The sequence below is a fragment of the Zeus faber genome (assembly GCF_960531495.2).
Source record: "Zeus faber genome assembly, chromosome: 1".
NCBI lineage: Eukaryota > Metazoa > Chordata > Actinopteri > Zeiformes > Zeidae > Zeus > Zeus faber.
The window spans coordinates 51868496-51888590 of NC_137193.1; the positions used below are offsets into that span (position 1 = coordinate 51868496).

At 41.0% G+C, this 20095-nt stretch overlaps 2 protein-coding genes across 3 annotated transcripts in view; one reads left to right on the forward strand and one right to left on the reverse strand.

The window, feature by feature from the left end:
* lim2.2 (lens intrinsic membrane protein 2.2) overlaps nt 1–596 on the forward strand; it is a gene marked incomplete at both ends in the record, with an annotated part of 3310 nt that extends 2714 nt beyond the window's left edge. The window contains 2 exons of the mRNA XM_080018770.1: nt 24–158; nt 526–596. Coding sequence (XP_079874896.1) covers nt 24–158; nt 526–596 — 206 coding nt within the window. The remainder of the gene's footprint in view (nt 1–23; nt 159–525) is intronic.
* Nucleotides 597–1764: 1168 nt separating this feature from the next.
* On the reverse strand, nt 1765–17934 carry LOC307242598 (GRAM domain-containing protein 2B). Of its 2 annotated transcripts, none has more exons than XM_080017109.1 (13): nt 17765–17934; nt 8773–8952; nt 8134–8197; nt 7780–7852; nt 7306–7409; nt 7132–7230; nt 6901–6972; nt 6703–6771; nt 6510–6603; nt 6096–6182; nt 5573–5672; nt 4612–4719; nt 1765–3804 (listed from the first exon to the last, which is right to left on the reverse strand). In XM_080017109.1, the coding sequence occupies exons 1-13, from the start codon at nt 17854–17856 to the stop codon at nt 3789–3791; spliced, it is 1158 nt and encodes a 385-aa protein (XP_079873235.1). In that variant the 5' UTR covers nt 17857–17934; the 3' UTR covers nt 1765–3788. The 2 variants fall into 2 exon arrangements, with proteins under 2 accessions (XP_079873235.1, XP_079873234.1); XM_080017108.1 differs by having other exon boundaries at nt 8773–8955.
* Nucleotides 17935–20095: the final 2161 nt, after the last annotated feature.

Below are 20095 nucleotides of genomic sequence, written 5' to 3' on the forward strand. Positions count from 1 at the left end.
CACCGTCCGTCACCCTCCTCCAGGTTTCCTGGCTTTGCTGGCCCTGTCCATCTACACCGGAGTCACAGTGACGTTCTTTGGGAAGCGCTTCCTGGACTGGAGGTTCTCCTGGTCCTACATCATCGGATGGGTGGCTGTCATCCTGGCCTTCGCTGCAGGTCCAAGCAAGCAGCCACTTCCTGTGGTTTTTATTATTATAACAGAGACAGTGTCTAGGCTTAGCAACCTCTGAGTTACGTATATCTATATCCATCGCGTCACTGTGCATTATCTATCTATCTATCTATCTACGTATCTATCTATTTATCTGTCTGTATTACTTTTTTTTTTAATTCCATATGGTATTAAAAGTTGAAACCATGGCCCTGCATAGACCAAAAATGTAGATGATTCATCATAGATGATACGTTCCTGTTAGGGTGGAAATCCAATCCGACATGAACCAGTATTGAACCAATTCAGCCCTTGAATTGTGTCTGTGTTGATGTCTAATGTGTATTGGAAATGTGTCTGATCTCTTTCCAGGTGTGTTCCAGCTGTGTGCCCACCAGAAGACCATCACCGAACCTGCTGCTCCAAACCTGCCAGACAGCTGAGCCACAAGCACAGACACACACACCGTAGAATAAAAGTGGAAGAGTATTTTGCCTCATTTTGTGCCGTTCTTTGAAGTTCCCTTAACATTAAACGGAGAAGAAGAGAGAAACTATTCGGAAAAATGTGCTGACCTATTTGGTGGTGAGAAACCTTTGTGGGACAGAAAGGATAAACCCGACAGCAAGAGCCGCAGCTTTATTTTAATATACAGTATATTCGATTTGATATATTCGATCGATTTGAATATTTAAATAAGCTGTATATTTATATTTTTATTTGGATCTATTTTAATCTTTATTTTAATATACTTTATATTATTATAATTAACATCTATTTTAATATACTGTACATTTATATTGTTTTAATTTAGCTCTATTTAAATATAGTATATATAGTTTTAATTTAGATCTATTTCAATATACTGTATATTTATATTATTTTAATTTAGAGCTTTATCTTAATCTATCAGCTTTTTCCTTATTGTCAAAATGCAGAGGCCTTCAGAGGGGCACCCACAGAATCAGATTTTGGAAGAGCTCTCAACATGCTCAGCCCTGGTGTCCCTGTTTCCCTGGAGATTCCCCGACGTGGCACTGAGCTGGTTGCTTTTCAAGCGGATTTGATCTTAGATTTGAACGTCAATGAGCGTTTAAACCTCGAAGAAATTATTTGAGAAGGGGCGTAAACATGCGTTCTGCCACCTACCACCACTACCACCAGAGGGCGAAGTGGGACATAAAACATCAATCCGAGAGCAAGAGCTGCAGCTTTAATTCTGTAAATCGATAAACGTTTTCTTCCTCTAAAAATCTATTACAATTCCATGAGTTATAAACGTTGACTAGTGACTTGTTTAAAAGTTATTTTGTGACACCTTTAATATTAGATCCGGCCTACTACAATAATAAAAACATTAGCTCTACAATGGATGAATGATTATTGGATATGAATTGAACGCAGAACTATTACTTTGAAAATAGTATGTGTGGAGTATCATGTTATATTTTAAAATAAAATGGTACATTAGATTATCTTGGTCCTTCATCTGAGACTGGTAGGTGAACAGCAGAGCAAAATAAGGGGGGGGGGGGGGGTGTAGCACTGTTTACATAAAAATGTTTTTCCCTTTTACACAGTTTAAAAAAAAAAAAAGACAAAATAATATGATTCCTGCAACAATTGATTTATTTTTAACAATAGCAAAGCCATCTCACAGAGAGTACTTTGAATTACACAAAAAGCAAATAAATACATATGACCATGGTAGAATTAAGGACTGACAATTTTCTCACTTGACACTTTTGATAGTGCAAAACCACACATTTATTTTTAAGATATATATTTTTTTGCATTGAAATCTTTTGAGGACAGCGGATTTGTGTGTGTGCTGCCCCCGTGTGGGGGTCCTAGGACCTGACAGTACTGCTCCACGGTACGGCTCCGAGATAACTAACCCACTTTGTTGTTACGTCTCTCGTTAAAACAGATTGGGAGAGCTTCCACAACAAGGTGACATTAGGTCAAAGAGACAAAATGTGTTTAGAGTTATGGTGGGGCGATACAAGTATTTTGAAATGTAAAATACAGTTAACACATCGATCGAAAATAACTGGGGGTGGGGAATTAAAGTCACATTAGAGACAGTTTCTCTCGGAGAGTCGGCAAGAAAAGCTGTTTGACAGAATAAGTCTCGAGAATAAGACCAAAAGTCACAAAGCAAAATGGAGACCGAGACCCCCTGGGCAGGTAGCACCCACCACCCCTGAGTGAACGTTAAAAATAAATATGCTCCTAGCACCGTCAGAAACCCACGCCCACCGGCCCTCAGCCACCTCCTGCTCCGTCCAGACGTTAAGTCTTTGGATTGTGATGGGCACAACAACACATCCTCTAAAGTGCGCTTTGCTCGCTTGAGCGGTTTCTTTCACCCTCACATTTTGCTTTTTTTTATTTTTTATTTTTTTTTATACATTATTCATTAACCCACAGATAAGCTCAGATTTAAAATATACCGTAAAGTGAAACTGAACTTTTTCCTCCCCCCCCTTAAACATGCATACCACTCCTTGCATATTAAACATTGTTTTGCTATTTAGTTGTTGAAACTTTGGAACACACACACACACACACACACACACACACACACACACACACACACACACACACACACACACACACACACACACACACACACACACACACACACACACACACACACACACACACACACACACACAGCGAGAGAGAGAGCGTAGTACTTCAGTCGATCCAGATGTCAAACTGGAAGGACGCATAAACAGTATTGGCGATAGTTTAAGTCTCTTAGAAATGCTGTTTGGTCCCTCAAAGGCCAGACAAGGATAATAACTTTTTTTTTTGCTATTTAACAACTTGGGTCGTCGGGTAGAAAATACATTGAAAAAAGGTCTCGGAACCGGACGTGTTACTCATATAACCACAATAACTTTCCAGGGCCGAGGGGATAGAAAAGGCGGCCTGGCGTCCAGCTGTGCTGGGAGAGTGTGCATAGAAGACAAAGATCAACTGTAGTGATCCGAGCATCCATCATTCAATTAAAATTAATACTGCAATTTAGAACAATTAAAGATGATAGAAAAAAGGTTGGAAAATGAAGAGAGAGCGCGCGAGAGAGAGAGGACAAGACCAGGGGCAGAGTTTTACAGGTTGAAACATTTGCCACCACTGTGGGAAGAGCAGCGACCACGAGCAGATCCTGGAGATTACAACCATTAAAAGTGAACAGGCTCAACCATTGCCTCGGCGCTCATGCAAAGCACATCCACCTCCTGCCGCTCCGGCTCCAGCACCGTGCGAGAACGAGGGATGACAGGTGAAGAGGCTGAAGATGGACAAATCCAGGTTCAGGGACTCAGGTGAAATGTCGACCGGGGAGCGTGGCACGTCCTCACAGGGGACTCAGTCGGCTTTGGTACGAGAACTCAGACACACTGCGATCCAGGCAGTGTGTCTGTGGGTGTGTCCTTGGTTTTCAAGCAGGAAATGTGTGTAGCCCTTCAAGTCAGCCAGCTGTCTCGAGTAAGGGAATAATCTCTGAAATTTGCACATCAGCCACGGTTGCTTTGGGCCTCGCTAGAAGGCGTCCTGATGGCTGTGGAGCAGCTCCGCCCTCCTCCACCCATAAGGCCTCACTCTTCTTCAACTCAGGACCGCTATGTGTCCTGGTATCTGGGAAAGAGACGAAGAGCAGAGAACCAGTTTAGAACCCAACGCTTCGAACAAAAGCTGAACTAGGCTGCACCCAAAACAGGAATTAATTTCCATTTCCTTGAAGTGAAGGGGGGGACGCCAAAGATTAGATAAGAGGAAATAAACACGACGGCAACAGGGCTCACCTTTAATCCCAATTCAGAACATAATGAATCTGTGCCACGGGGAAGAATGTTTCCAGCTGGTTGAACTCATGACAGCACAGGTGTTAGACCTGATCTAAGGTTTTCTACAGCCTCTGACTCCGCACGCTGTGCTGTGACTCACTTCACTTTTGTAGCGTCAGACTAAGTATTGATAAGGACATTATTTTAATTTTCACAAATTAGAATTTTTTTATTTGATGAGCAGGGGCGCTGATACGCAAAAATTAACTAAAATGGGTTTTGTTTCAAAAAAAAACATATAAAAATGCTGGTGGGCAAGTAATGTAATCTGTGTATGGCCCAACACCGTAACCGTGGCTAGTTTGCATTGAGCATCTCAACATAAAAATTGGGCAAGACCATTAACTGATGGAAACACGCAAAATCCATATTCTATTTGTTCTAACAAATATGAAGTCGGCTTAACACTCCCTGGACAATTAGATTAAACCATTATGGAAACAAACCATCTAGCAAAATTATCACCATTAGCTCAAATAATGATGGGTGGAGAGTGATATATTTGCATTTGACACCATGGTGAACGGGCAGCTCATCAGGGCTGCAGCTCGGGGGATGGGTGGGATGAGGGATTAAGATTGAGGACAAACCGACTCACCCACTCTGGAGGGAGAACTCCGACATCGCCCCTAGGGAGCTCAGCTGCTCTTCCAGAGCCACGATACGCAGCCCGATGTAGCCGGAGGACAGGAGCAGCAGCACCACCCTAAAAACACACATTGTTGTATTCAGCGCTAACACTTCATCAGAACTTCTAGAAGTGCAGTCACGTGAAATGTGAATATATTTGTGGTGTGAGCAGCCACACCTGTCCTGGGGCTAGATAACTGGGACCCAGGATCAGAGTGGCTGCATACCTGTTGCTCATTGGTTTGTCCAACAAGCAACAGATAAAACCCCCATGTGCACACTCACTCAAGAGAGAAGCCCTGTCGTGACACATGTCTATCTGCTCCAGGGCTTGTTCCACCTAACCCAATCTTCACAATTAAACGGTGTCTCTGTGCTGGAGGTCCACACAGCCAAAATATGCAAAACGGTTTACGGTACATGTCACCTGGTGATGACTGCAGAGTCATAAACAATGTCTTAGTGTTGGAGGAAAAGTGATACCTGTGGCTGTGACACACACACACACACACACACACACACACACACACACACACACACACACACACACACACACACACACACACACACACACACACACACACACACACACACACACACACACACACACACACACACACTTTTTATTACGTTATGATTTGAATAACCAAACAGGTTCTCAATGATTGTGTTGGGTTGTGTTTCAAGACCTTTCAAGCACTTCAGCACAAAGGGGGCTTTTTTCAAGGTATTCAAATACTTAAATTTCCAAGGATGAAATCCACGCACCTCAGGGACCTCATTCAAACACTGCGGTAGTTAGAGTAGATTTTAAAATTGGGAAATGTATTATCAGCCTTGGTATAAGTTGATTTAACCTTAATTTTTTTATGATCCTAAATGTGGAGAACAGAAAAGGGAGGAAGGTTGCACAGGCAGGTGAGACTCACAGGATCAAGTAGACGAAGAGGAGGGTGTTGAGGGTGCTGGCCTCCCTCTGGACCAGCAGGGAGCGGGCGCGCTCCGTCACACTCCTCATCCAGGATCCACCTGAGCAGCCGACAGGGAGGCGGAGGTCAAGGACAGTCACACCGTCAGCTTCAGAGGACCATGGTCATCACATTGTGGTATAGAGTTTTATAGTCTAGGTTCATGGTGACTTCTAAATATTTGTGTATTTTTAACAGGACCTCTGCAGCCATATCTAGTACTTTAAAACACATCTCAATAAGAGACTGATTTTTGGGCAAATCATCTGTATTCAATAGGACTGCAAGCAAGTATAAAAGGTAAAAAAAGTTTGTATATGTTTGGTACATGGCAGAAGTAAGTATTAGGTAGAAAGACGACAGGCTTTATAAAATCAAGAATGTCGACTTTAATAATTTGACAAAAATATAAGGATGAATAAAATCTGACAAAATGATCATGTTAAAATGAAGACACCATGAATTCAAATTCCAGACTATTTACCTTCAAAAATCTCCTCAGAAGACGAGCTGTCACTGTGCTGTGTGCGCAGGCTCTTGAAGGAGGACATGTTTCCATTAGGCACTGGTTCTGAGGAACAGCAGGGGGAAAAAAAAAAAGAAAAAAACGAAACGTTAGACAATTATTACAACCCAAACCTTGAACTTTGGCCATCTGCGACAGGGATGAGAAAGGGAACAACACCAGATAATTCCACTATCCACCGTTCAAGCCAATAATAAAGACTTACGAAACAATTCAAAGCAGCCATTTTGAAATCAGTGAAGAATAAATGTCTCATAAAGTATGAGCTACAACTCTGTTTTAACTTTGTCACAAGCTCCTCCCTCCTGTCCCTTAATGCTAGCTTACACTCTTGTTATGTACAAAAGGTGGGACTTCCTGTTGACCTCTCACCTCTGTGGGGTATTTGAGGCAGTTCTGGCCGCACTCGAGAGTTAGAGCGGTCACACTGGTCGATGCTGTCATCCAGACTGGACTGGCTGGAGTTCTGTTGGGAACAATCAACAGAAAACCAGTCAACAACATGAGAGAATTAGATACACTGATGGCGTTGAATACAAATTCTCAAGTGGAAGGAGAGACTCACCACCACTTTGCCCTGATCAAAGCTGTTCTCTGCTGAGGAGAAGATTGGACTGCTGTTGTTGCTGCCATCCTGTAAAGACACACAAAAACAAAAAAAACAAAAAAAAACACAACAACATTTAATCTTTAGGAGAGGAACAAAACATGTATTATTGGCTTTTTTAAAATTTGTATTATCCATCCATCCAGATCGACTCACCTCTAACTGGGGACAGACGGTACGCAGCAGCTGGAAGCAGCCTTCTCGGTTCCTCAGCGACACAAACAGGAACTAAGACACAAAACAGGCAGATCACAGTCAGTGCCGTGTAGTCATCAATTAGAAAATGCAAAGTTTAATACTGTTGGACAACATTTTCGTTGACTTGGAATGAAAGTGGTTCTCTCGTCTAGGTGGTTGCGTGGGATTGAGGCAGGTGGGGGAACTCACCTTCTCCCCTTCTGAGGTGCGGATAGAAAGAGCGTTGGGAACCAACAAGGCCATGTTTTGCTTCTTAACGATGTAAATACTGGAGACAGGAATCACCACCTACAGTACAGTACAGTCTGTTAGATAAAGATCAATTAAATAACATTTCAAAAAGGAAATATTGCTGCTACTTGCCTTTGTGTCTTTGAGCAGAACAGAGGAGTAGAAACAGGCGTGGCTGTCTGTGATGTAGAGCCGCCCGTGGTAGGGAACCTCCTTCTGAAGGGCACAGATGTATGCTAAGGGAGATGAAGCACTTTGTTAATGAATTGGATTTGATTTTTATGGTCCACTGGGGGGGGGGGGGGAGTTGTTCTAGTCAGCATTTAAAGAGTGTATTATTTTTAGCCACGAGCAAGAAACTAGCCTACTAAGTCTTCTAAAGAATGTTCTGAAAAGCATCTTACAATTTCAAAAGATATTATATTGCTAATTTCACAAAGTTCCTTACGAGTGCTAACTAGGTTTTTGAAATAAATACCAAAACATGCAAGTTTGTGTTGAGACTGCTTTTGGTCCATCTGAGTTTAACTTAAAAGGCAGACGAAAATAAAACAACGTCAACATTGTTAAGAGTGAATGCCCTCTGGGTGTTTCTCCCGTACCTACCATGCATTAAGTCTTCACTCTGCGGAATATCTGGGAACAGCTTGTGGAATGTCTTGTTGTGCTTCATGAAACTCTGAACACAGAAGACAAAATGTTATGGCAAAGTTCCCCTGGAAAGGTCTGATCGCAGTTTAATATAATATAAATAACTTGCAACAGCATGTGCCATTTCTAATACATCCTATGGTTATTGTTGTAATTATTCAACATGATAAAGTATCCACTAAGATCTTTATCATTTCAATCTTTAACATTGTCTGTCACTCAAATAACAAGGATATCTGCATTTCTGCAGAGTGTTAAGACTACTTCGGAAAGTTGACTTCTTGGGTTTCACTGTGAAAATGATCTTACACTTTGCGGGCCGGCGGCTTCAGCTCTCTCAAAGCCTCTGCCGTCCAGATCGAAAGTCTGTGACCTGCAGCAACAGGAGGGAAAATATTTGCTTAGAGGAGAGGTGATTTGGGGATGGTTGAGGCAAGTGTGAGGAGATAAATATACTTTCTATTTCAGTGCTGTAAACAAATAGCTAATGGGGAAAAAAAAGAAGTGTGCGTGCAAACAAAGCTTTTCCTGAAGCCATTTGTTGGACATTCCAATCTTAAGTTCATGGTGCAACTGCCAAATCAAACTAATAGCTTGTCTTGTTTGAAAATCTAAAATCATTACTAACAAAGCTCAAGTCTTCCTATTCTAATCCTCTGGACAGCCAACATTCTTGACTGAGGTCAGAAGTGACACCAAATTGTGGAACCACATACACTGAATTGGGCCAAAATGTTTGGAACTACTGGAATGAAGTTAGAGTCCCTTGTTCAATTTAAAGTTTTAATTTTGCTGACATTTTCAATGGCGATATTATTTAATCTAACAAGACAGATATACTGTATATCAAATAAGATACCGCTATCTAATAACATCTCATCGCCCATGCCATCAGACCCTTTCTGAGCGGGGCACATACAGTGTGGAGCAAGGTTCTGGTGGGCCTACCTGACGGGGCCTTGTCTGATCAGGGTCTTGTGCTGTTGCTGGATCTCCAGCTGGACCTCTTCCAGACTTAAGGCTTTTCTGGGCTCCACCTTCTTCTTAAAGCTGCCATTGCTAAAGCTGCCCTTCCCTCGCTTCACTTTGACAGACAGCCCTCCTCCGCCACTGCTTTCCACAGGGTAACTGCTAGACGGGACAAGAAAAGCCTTTTAATAACCATTCAATAAATGGGAGGGAACCAAATATACAATTGGATTTTATATTGTTGTATATTGTATATTGCATGTACAGACATCTTTCACAATAACAGTATGTTTGTTTGCATTTCCACCATTACTGTTATGAGAACAAAGAGCAGTGCCTAATATGAAGTTTGATGATTTCATCATAGCGAAAGCATGGGATAACCCTAGAACTAATATCTTACTTGCAACTAATCAGGATATTATTTTTCATTCCAACAAGATGTTGACATCTACCATAGGACAGGTTTGTATAAAGAAATAAAAATAAAATAAAATAAAAAGTAAAAATAACTAAGCCCAAACATTCAAACAATCAATCAATGCATTATTTCCCTAACTAAATGAAGACATACAACCTAGAACCTAAACTACAGTAGCTTTAAAAAAAAAACAAAAAAAACTCCCAGTCTGCAGGCTTGGCGCAAGGATTACAAAGATCGCTTGAAGGCCTTTGAAAAAAATCTATTGAAATACTAACGGCTAATGAATATGCAGATTTCCCCACACAGCGTGGTGTGAGTACACAAGAGCACATTTCCATTCTATGAGATTTGCGTATTGGGAGTAGTAATGGGACACATCCACATATCCCTTTATTCTCTACTGAGCCCAGGTAATATAACTGCCAGAAGATGCAAGGATCTAAGTTAATATTTATCGCAAATTTCATAATGCTAAATTCCCCATCAGGAAGTTCTCGCAATTGTGTCAGTCAACCTGTAGCTGCAAAACTACATTCCCTGTGACTTTACAACTTAATCTGCGCAAAAATATGCAATACAAAAGGCTCAGGTTGCATCAACATTCCACTTCCGAGCAACAAACTACATTTTGGAGAGGCGCGGGTTCAGCAACAGTCCTTCAAAAGCCATTTGATCCTCTCTTAAGCAAGGCACTTAACTTATTTTATTGTTATTATAGCTCTTAAGACCATCGGAACATCAAGTTCATAAAAATATACTGTAAAAATAAAGGTGGCCTTAAACTCCAATACCAACACAAAAAAACAGTAAAATAAGGTGAGACTTTTAAATTAATAAAATAAACAAAGTTGCCAAGGCAAACAAATTCCCCTCAAAATTCAAAGAAAAAACTTTTTTTGTAATGTTAACCAAGGCGGACTTCAGGATCTAAACTACTACACAGCAGGGTCAGGTCCTCACTTCTGCCTTACCTGCTAGAAGAAAATCTCTTTGAGGAACGAAAACTCATATACCTACTTACAGTAGGCATTTCCTTTGGATAAAAAATAAAACCACTATGAATTCAATCACTGGCTTCAAGTCATTATCCTTCAAAAGCAGAAAATAAAAAATATATATAAGTAACAAAGGGAAAAGTCCTTAGATTGAACAAAGTGTGTGAATCTGTGGGTCAAGCCGGGGTCTAGTCAGAGAAACGCGGTTGGGTGAAAGCTCGTCTGAAGAGAGGAAGTGGCTTTGTGTTCAGGATGGTGTGACACGCCGTAGCGGGTGACGTCAAGCCCTGACACTCCCCCAAGCCAAAGAGAGAGAGACACACACACACACACACACACACACACACACACACACACACACACACACACACACACACACACACACACACACACACACACACACACACACACACACACACACACACACACACACACACACACACACACACACACACACACTTTGAGATTTGCAATGCGCCACATACAGGACTTTCTGAAAGCCGTATTTCATGTGTGTATAACATGCCAGAGAAGTGCTCAAACCGGCTAGTCTGGCCTGATCTAGTTGTGGTCCATGAGCACTTGCTCCTCCTCCTCCTCCTCAGGATATATGGTTATTTCTCTCCCTTGTTTATGTTCTATATTGTCATGAGACCATTTCACTAATCTAGGGGATAAAAAGAATATCAAGGCAAGTTACAGCTTAGTGAGGAACTAAAGAAAAATAAACCTTTTAGAGGAGAATTTCTAAGCTTCTGGGGAACTGAATGACTTATAGTAGTGTGCCTGCTCTCTGATATATAAAGAATAGTTTAGTACATCAAGCCCACAGAAAAGGTTTTGAGTTGTTCAGCCTAGATTGATCAGCTGACCCGATGCATGATTTTGTCAGGTATAAGTCACAGTGCGGAATAATTGGGTTAAAAGGTCAATGGAAGAAACATGAAGCACATTTTGCAGCTACTACTTGACCAACCTATTACCGACACTAACTATATTAAATGGTTTCTCAACAGCAAGCTGCAACACTTAACCTTGTAAACAGTGATATATCTTTTTGAAAAAGCTTAAAAAAAAAAAAAGTTTCTGTTTTATGACTGCATAGTTTACTGCAGCCACTTCAGAGTATTTAGAGATTTCAGCAGACAGACAAGTCTCCGAAAGTCTCAAGAAGTTTTCACGGTGCATAAATATATTGTGACACCAGAATAAAAATCAAGCCAGCAGCTAGAGTTTCTCTCCCACCTTGTATTGATGGAGCATTTGGTGGAGCATTTGTTTCTGAAGATGTTAAGTTCGGCAGTCAAGTCAATTTGTATAGCCCTTAAATCACAATACAGTCAAAACTCTTGATACATTCTGAATTTTAGGAGTTCCTCAGCTTCAAACATCTACGACCTTTACATTTACAAACATTTCCTCTTACTTACAAATCTAGTCTACCATGTTGACTAATAATGGCCTTGGTGGTGAAAGTAACACCAAATAATACATACTACTCCTGAATTGGATTTATGCATTTCTGGTACAACAGCAGTAATCACATAAGTTGTTAAAAAATACTACACGATGGCATTGGGCAATAATTTTGCATTATTTTTCACCTATTAGTGGCACCATGTTATAAAATCAAAGAAATTTTAAATGAACCACTGAACTGGGGCAAAACAGTCTAATTCAGTTTTGTGTTGTGATTTGGTGCAGTCTGTTTACAGTAAGGGTTGTGGCCTTGAACTCTGACCTAGTTTCATTGTTGACTCACCCGTCCCAATAAAATAACACACACACACACACCCCCCCCCCCCCCCCCCCCCTTTATAGCAGATTCTGAGCCTTAAAACCTTTACAACTCAACCATGACAGACAAAATGTTGCCATTACTTTTCTCAGTATTTTCAAATATAAATACATGTAAACATAATAAATATGCATGCACAATATAGATACACCCCAAGTATTTGCCTGAGGCACCTACCCCATGAGCATCTTTTTCCACTGTCTAACATACTTTCATTAGAAAAAAAGTAAAACTACTAGTACTGCTTGTTTCTAGAGAATGTTTAGCTGGTGACAGCTGGTTGGATATCGTGACAAATGTACTTCTTGTAAGTCGCTTCGGAAAAAAGCGTCTGCTAAATGACGTAAAATAGTAAATCCAGCAATCAAAATTCTTCCCGTTATCCCGACAATTGCCCCAAAGAGAAATAAATAAATAAGAAATGTACCCTTTGCAATGACATGAAAAGTATGCTTCAGGTGACTAACTGCGCTTCCAGGCCAATGAACCTGTGATAAAATAACAGAGAATACAAAATTGCAAGAGGACTAGCAAATCTGACCCAGTAATATTTTTAGGTTGAGATATTTGCAACAGGACGGGTTCACTTATCCTACCTCCATAAATCCTTCAAGGTGAAAGGACCGACTGTAGCTGCTTGCTGGGTCAGGGAGTTTTTCCCTCTTTCCATGACCACCAGCACCAGTGCTTCCTGTCCCCTAGAACCTAGTAGATACCACTGGCTGAAACAGTCCTTATGTGTGCAAGCGCACTACAAACTCCTTCGACTATGACCAGAGAGATCCAGTTCAAAGAGTGTAAAGGTCTCTTTTTATTGCTGCAAACGAAAACCACAATAGCTGTATGGACAGACTGCTTGTTCTCTCAATCACCTTCTCAAGGTAAGGCAAAAAGAAAATCAAAAATTGAAAAGTAAATTATGGTTGAGGTGCAGGATTTTTTTATTTATTATTTTTTTTTTAATAGAAAGCTGACAGAATATTTGTTGTGAAAACTCTTAAGCAGTTGCAGAGAAGCAGAAATGTTTATTTCAAAATAACCACACTTTATTTATATTTAATAAATCAAGTACCGATTCAACAGGAGCTTGTGTAGTTAATGTACTTTAGCAGGTACTGCCATTATTCATAACTCAGTACCAGAAACGCATTGTACTTCTCTTAGAAAAGAGAAGTACAATAGAAGAGTCGCTAAATGCCCCGGTTGTAGTTTTACTTTACACAGATATTGTTTTGCTTACAATTCACATCGTGACCACATCGGCTCAGTTTACCTCTGAAAACTCATCCCAGATAGGTTCTTGTGTGGGTTTCCAACTACTGTGTTGTCCCTATTCACATTGGAAATTCCCAAGTTGGAAAATAAATGTAATTATTAAATCTGCAACATCAAACCGAAATACCTCCTGAAAGCATGTTACTCAAAAAGGATGTACACATGACCAAAATACATTTCATACAGGTTATATCTCTACAACTTCCTATACAAACTACAATTTCTCAGAATATATGGTTATGTATGGTTGCCGAGTCCAAGCCGATACACTGGACAGGGAACCCATTTGCAGAATAATGCCTAGTTGGTAAAAGGTAGTCATATTTCTTATACCCATGGTGAGCTAAAGACATTTTAACTGTGCGCAGATCATACAATGCTTAAAAAAAAAAAAAAGGTAGATTTTCATCTGCTGGGCTCTGCCTCCTGTTTGCAACTTTGTTTTTTTTAAATCTGCAGGTAAGGCTTGCAAACTGCAGGCAATTGCTAAGGCTCATGGGACTTAACTTGCAGGCCATGTTTATCTTCTCTCTTCCAGAAAAATCAGACACTTAAAAACACACTTCCTGGCATCACACTGGACACCTTTGGAAACTGATAATGAACAAGCTCCCGGTATGAGATGGGACGAGCCAGTGCAGTTGTCAAGATCAGTTGGCATGGATCACGGTAAAACAGCATTTTGTGATGGCACAAAGTAGAATGGGAGGGTGGGGGGCATTGAAGGCTGCACAAATCTGAGAAGTTAAAAAGGAAAATCGATATGTTGACACTTGCCCAGTTGTGTTGTACACTGGGAGGGAAACGCATTAGTTCCATCTTGCTATATTTTCTGATAAACATATAATTTTTAAATAAAAGTAAAATAGAAAGCAGGTATCAACTGTACTCACATCATGAGGCTGGTCAGTGGCCAGTGAAATGCTTCACTGAAAACAGCGAGGGACATTTTCTCTTCTGGTGGAGGGTGTGTGTGTTTTCCCAGTGTTGAATGTAGAGCGTGTCTGCTGAGTTGGCTCCGCAGGTGATTGAGTTATGTTCTTCAGCTCCTCTCGCCCACCCCCATGTAGTGACACAGTCCCTTGAGTCCCTTGCGGCTCATTGCTGACACCAGCCTCACAGCGGAGCATCGGCTGCTGCACCAGCCGCCTTGAGTAATCTGCCTCGACCCCAACTTTCCCACAGCCCTGCATTATTGTCATAGCTAAGCATATAAGAGAGCATATGTAAGGGCTAACATGGACGTATTGCTGGGATATGAAGACCTTGAGTATAGCAGGAAACCAGGAGAAAGAGTACGAGTGTGCCATCTAGTGAATAGACGCAGATATTGACTGTCATGTGAACTGCCGACTCCCCGTTCCTCCAACCAAAGAGAAACAATAGTCAGATGACTGGGCTTTTCAGTTTTTATCTCTTTCTTGAGAGATAAGGAACAAAGTTTATTTAATTTATAACTTTAAAAGGTCAACTACTGAATATGGCCTGAGTTTCCAAGCATAAAGTGCATGCAATCCAATTAGTCCAACTACAATTAGTTCAACAGTACAGAATGGTAGAAATTATTTTCTGCACAATATCCGAAGATGAGTTGCATTTGGAATAGTAGGTACACAAAAATTAGTAACTTATGTAAATTGAAAGCCAAAGAGACTTAATCCACAGCACCCAACTCAGACCATCTGTACTCAGCAGTGGCAAAGCAGTCAGAAAGAGCAGGGCAGCAGGCCAGTGGTCACTGCCAACAACAACTTGCAGCTTGTGGACACCCTCCAAAGCTTAGCTTGTTGGAACACTGTATGTGTGTGACAGAGAGAAGTCATGCGGTCCACGCATGCAGTGTCTCTACTTCCTCCCTGCTGACTGGGCTCAAAGACAGGGAAGGCCTTTCTCCAGGATGTCAATCCTTTCTGCGAGCAAGCTGCCAGCTGGAAATGCCAACATGACATAGGTCCAGAACACAGCGGACACTATGTTAAACCTACTCAAGAGCACAGTTTTATTACTGCTTATACAAAATGGAGGCATTCATGAAACAGAGCAAAAAATAGAATGCCAACACCATTGCATAGCAATCATATCAATGCATAGGCATTCGCTGATTATAATTTGCATTTGAGTACAGTGCACACAAAGTGATACCTGGTCAGCAAGGTGTCAAATGTCATCAGAATGTCTAGGTAATCCTGGAAAAACAGTTATAGGTGTCAGCTCACATTTTTCCTGGCAAGGACTTCAGAAGGCTTGTGCACCAGGAATGATGCACAAGGGAAATGTATGAGGCATGTGTGAGGAACAAAGGTTAAAGAGCTAAAGGAAGAGTTGCCTTTTCTCTTGACCTCTTTGAGAAGTAGTTATTAACACAAGCCTTCAAGAGAAGCTTAACATTCATCGTAAACCGTAACCAACTTGCTAGTCTCTAACCCCTTATTTATCAGTAAATACCACTGCATGAGTGGTTTCTGATGTTGGGCTACTCCCATAAGTCTGCAGTAGACCACACCATTTAGACTTGTAGGGCTTGCCACGGTTGCTGGGCCCCCATTCCTGAGAGCATCTTCATGGAGCCAACTGGACCACATACTGTATTTACCCCACCTTGCAATTACCAGACTCCTAGTGCAAAGAGATGTCCGACGACATCAACTTTTATTCTTTACAATGATTTCACAGCTTTATGCAAAACACATGTTTCATCTCACACCATTTCTCAGAGAAACTTATGACAGACGAGAGTAAGTTCAGTCCACCGAAAACAATACTATAATACAGCTGCCAGCATGACTTGTAAATAGAACACAATATTGGAGGGATCAAATTTGAGTGTACCTCTATTTAAAAACCCTTAAACCATCTGACAAGCAGATCAAAATATTTGTCTCTGCCAAATCCATAGATATGTATCAACGTGTATGCTAGGCCATTGCCGCTGCTTTGAAAAATGAACACCTAGTAACATGCTATAGCTGCTTATCAATAGAAGGGGGCAGTGCCCAAGCTGGATTGGTGGGGCACTGTTATTCACCAGTTGATAATTACTGAAAGACGAAGCAACAGCAGGGAATAATGATACCCTGAGAATTTATATAACCCTGAGAATTTATATAACGCCGTTGACTATCTGTGATCAACTCATCGGAGCTAATAATAGGTTATCCAAGAAACGTGACCTTGCAGGTCATAAGTAGTGCATTTAACCGGCAATAACAGAGACAAACAGTTTTCAGGAGAGTTGTGTGTTTTCTGTCCAAGAACACCTTTGTGCTCCACTATTAGGCTAATGTGCTACGGAATCTGAAGCCCAACTGGCTCATCCATGATGATTAAGGCATGACAAATAATGGTGTCAATCTGACCCACATAGACTGCTGGATGAAGTCATGGGTTCCAACCAGGAGGCACAGAGGAGATTAGGAACCAAAAGATCTCGATCTCCCTTTTCAATGTGGCACAACACATCATGAGCCTTTTATGGACAATACCAGGGATGGATTAGAAGACTCTCAAACCGCCCCTTACAGGGCACTGTAAACAGAGAATAGGACATATTTCTCTCTGTGTTTTAACAGCCTTTGTCAGAGAAACATTTTCTACAATTCCCATGTAACAGACCATTCTGAATGGCCAGTTCCTCTTCTTTGTGCCAATCATACTAGTTTATATGGTGAAAATTTCACCTAAACTGACAGCAAGTCTGAGACCAATCCCTTCTGCAAAGGTTTTTTTTTCTTAAATTGTTATTCATCCAAAACTTCAGATAGGGCTACATGCATGAAGGCATGTCGAGATGGCAACCTAATGAAGCAGTAAGGCTGTTTGTCTAAGGCACAGGATAATAAAGCACTGTAATTATCTCACCCGAGGGACAAATAAAGTGCTGAAGAAATTGGGGAGCTAAAGCAGCACAGTGTGGAAAAAGTATAGAAATTAGTAGACACTAAGTAAACAAAAGACACAAAAAACACTTAAGCGTGTGTATATAGATATCTATACACACACACACACACACATATATATATATATATATATATATATATATATATATATATATATATATATATATATATATATATATATAATAGCAATAACATCTACAAATACTAAACGAACACACATTACTTTGTGAAAATGACTGTGTGCTGAGTGCTCCTGTAGCAAGCTAACGTACCCAACACAGGAGCCGCCTGGTTTAAATGCCGGCACGGCTCGCTAGGGCCCAACCCACTCGAACCGCTACTCACGTCGTAGCTGAACCCACGCAGCTTTTACTGTTTATATCAAGTCACTTTATATGTATATACACACACATGTTTATTCAGTTGATTGACGTTTGTATGTCACAGCAACCATTCAAGAAGGCGCCGCCCTGGAGGAAGGCGTTCGAAGGCGATAGCATCACAGCGCGGCGGTTAGCACCCGCCGGCGGGGACGCTCCGCTAGCCGTACATGAAGCGGTAACCACGTTTAGAACCCGCTCACCTCTCCTTCATGAAGTGCTTGATCCTCACGATGGCCTTCTCGTCTATCTTCCTGAGGAAGGTTTTCAATCGTTCCCTCTTGTTTTCAAGCATCCTTCCTTCCCTCCCTCCGACCCGCGGCTCCGCAGCTCCGCGCCGACTCGGTGTGGCTGGTGGCTGGTGGCTGGTGGCTGGTGGCTGGTGCCCGGCTGCGCTGGTCGCCCTCGGTCTCTGGTGACTCGTCTACAGCTGATTATGATAATGAGCTTAAATCGGACCAAGCCCGTCGACCAATGGTGTCACAGGGATGTGAAGGAAAAAAAAGTCATGTCAGTCCGTTCAGCCAATCAGAGCGCGGCAGGGACCGCCCATGGACATATATGGGAGACGAGTCGCGCGTCCCCGCCGGATCCAAGTGGGCGGGGCCGTGGTAATGGCGGCGCTGTCACGTGACCAAGACCCGTTCCAATTTTCACGGCCTTTCTTTTATTATTATTATTATTATTATTATTATTATTATTATTATTATTATTATTATTATTAGTAGTAGTAGTAGTAGTAGTAGTAGTAGTTGTAGAAGTACTCGTAGTAGTGTTAGTGCTCGTAGTAGTAATAGTAGTAGTAGTAATAGTAGTAGTAGTAGTAGTACTAGTATTGTTGCTGTATGTTTATTGATTGTTGATTGATTTGTTGATTGTTATTAATATTATTAATATTACTGCTGTTGTTAATATTTATATTGCTATAATCTCATTATTATTATAATTATCAGTAATAGTAATAGTAGTATCATCATTGATATTCTATTATTATTATTATTAGCAATATTGTCATTGAATTTATTATCGTTATTTGTGAGGGAAAATAAAATCATTGCGTATTATTCGGCCAAGATGGGCAACTTGGACTAACAGCTAATCAACTCAGCAACTAATCTTATGAGAAACATTATGAATCGAACTCGGAAGTCAATTTCCATTCATTTGATTTCTTCCAACGAAAAGAAGAAGTGACTCAGCAGAGATTAGGTCAATGGTTCAGTTTCGAGGCTTTACCGTAAGAAACAATATGTCCCATTTTGGTCATTGGGCGGCTGCTGGTGACCAAGCCCTCCCCAAACCCGACCTTGAACACAACAGGCACAACTGCAGCAGCAAATGATCATCCCCATGACCAATAGGTGGTCATTGGCATTCGTGTCCAGCACTTATAATCCTTTGTCTCGTCTGACGATCATTCGATTTGGTTAATATTGTTAGGGTTTAAATTATAGCCTCGACCTGAATCCAATCAGATAAATTCTGTATAAGTGAATTTGTTGAATGAACAGCAGCAACAAATCTCATTCCACGAATTCCCCATTCCTCTTTCATAAAGGGAATAAGACCAGAAAGTGAAGTCGAGTTAATTTATAGAGAATCTAATCGCAGTACAGTTTTGATGGGCTCACACACATTTCACACAGAAATTAATGACATTCCCTAGCCCAGACAACAAAATGTGGTATATTAATATTTGATTGACGTATATTTTAACTAAAATAAATGCGGTGAAATTAGGTTTGATATCATAATTCCCATATCATCCACTCTGAGCTCCCTCCAGTCTGTATGATGATGGAGACGGGGCCTGGCACCGTCAACAAGGACATGCTGGATGACCTGTGAGTCACTACTTGGAATTCTATTCTCAGTGCATTCAAATGAAAGGGGAAAGAAAGAAGAGGGAAGATTTGTTGAGAAATCTTTTGAAGCGCTTTCCTTCTGAAGACCAGTTCCATGTATAGGAAATTACGCATGAATGCAAATTTCCATCGAGTATCATGATGCATTCTCGGCCTGTATGTCTAACTGTCTGTCCGTCCATCTATTCTGAATTTTCTGGCAATTTGTGTATATTTGGAAATTATTTTTGTCATTTTGTCAATTACATTTTTTTTAGACTGTTAAGCTTGTATAGCGATTGTCTGTAGAGAAATGCACCAATACTCACCATGACAAACTCCTTCTATAAACTAATTCTGATTCTCTATCGATCGAGCAATGTCTGTCTTTCTATCTACTAGTTCACGCTCGTTCAAAATTCAAAACTTTTTGTCCTTTTAATAGCACAGTTTAACAACATGTCAATTATTCAGTCCTGTGTTCCACAATGGAAAATTATACTGTTTAAGTCATACACCGGGGAAAGATTGTCTTTGAGTGACTCAGTCACAGAGCCCTGAAGCCCTCCAGTCTCACTGTTCGCTGTTTATTGACAGTTATTAATATTTCACGTGTCGCGTGTCCAAATTGCACCAAACGCGACACTGCACGCCTTTGGGTTCCCAGCAATATACCCACCAAGTGGGAAG

Bases quoted from the DNA above. Each gene is read 5' to 3' on its own strand.
- LOC307242598 (XM_080017108.1), bottom strand. From the start codon at position 17,856: ATGCTTGAAAACAAGAGGGAACGATTGAAAACCTTCCTCAGGAAGATA. The intron at 7,853-8,133 runs GTAAGATCATTT...TTCTGTGTTCAG, and splicing joins AAGCCGCCGGCCCGCAAAGT to AGTTTCATGAAGCACAACAA. The intron at 4,720-5,572 runs GTGAGTCTCACC...GTGTGTTTTTAG, and splicing joins CTCTTCGTCTACTTGATCCT to GGTGGTGCTGCTGCTCCTGT.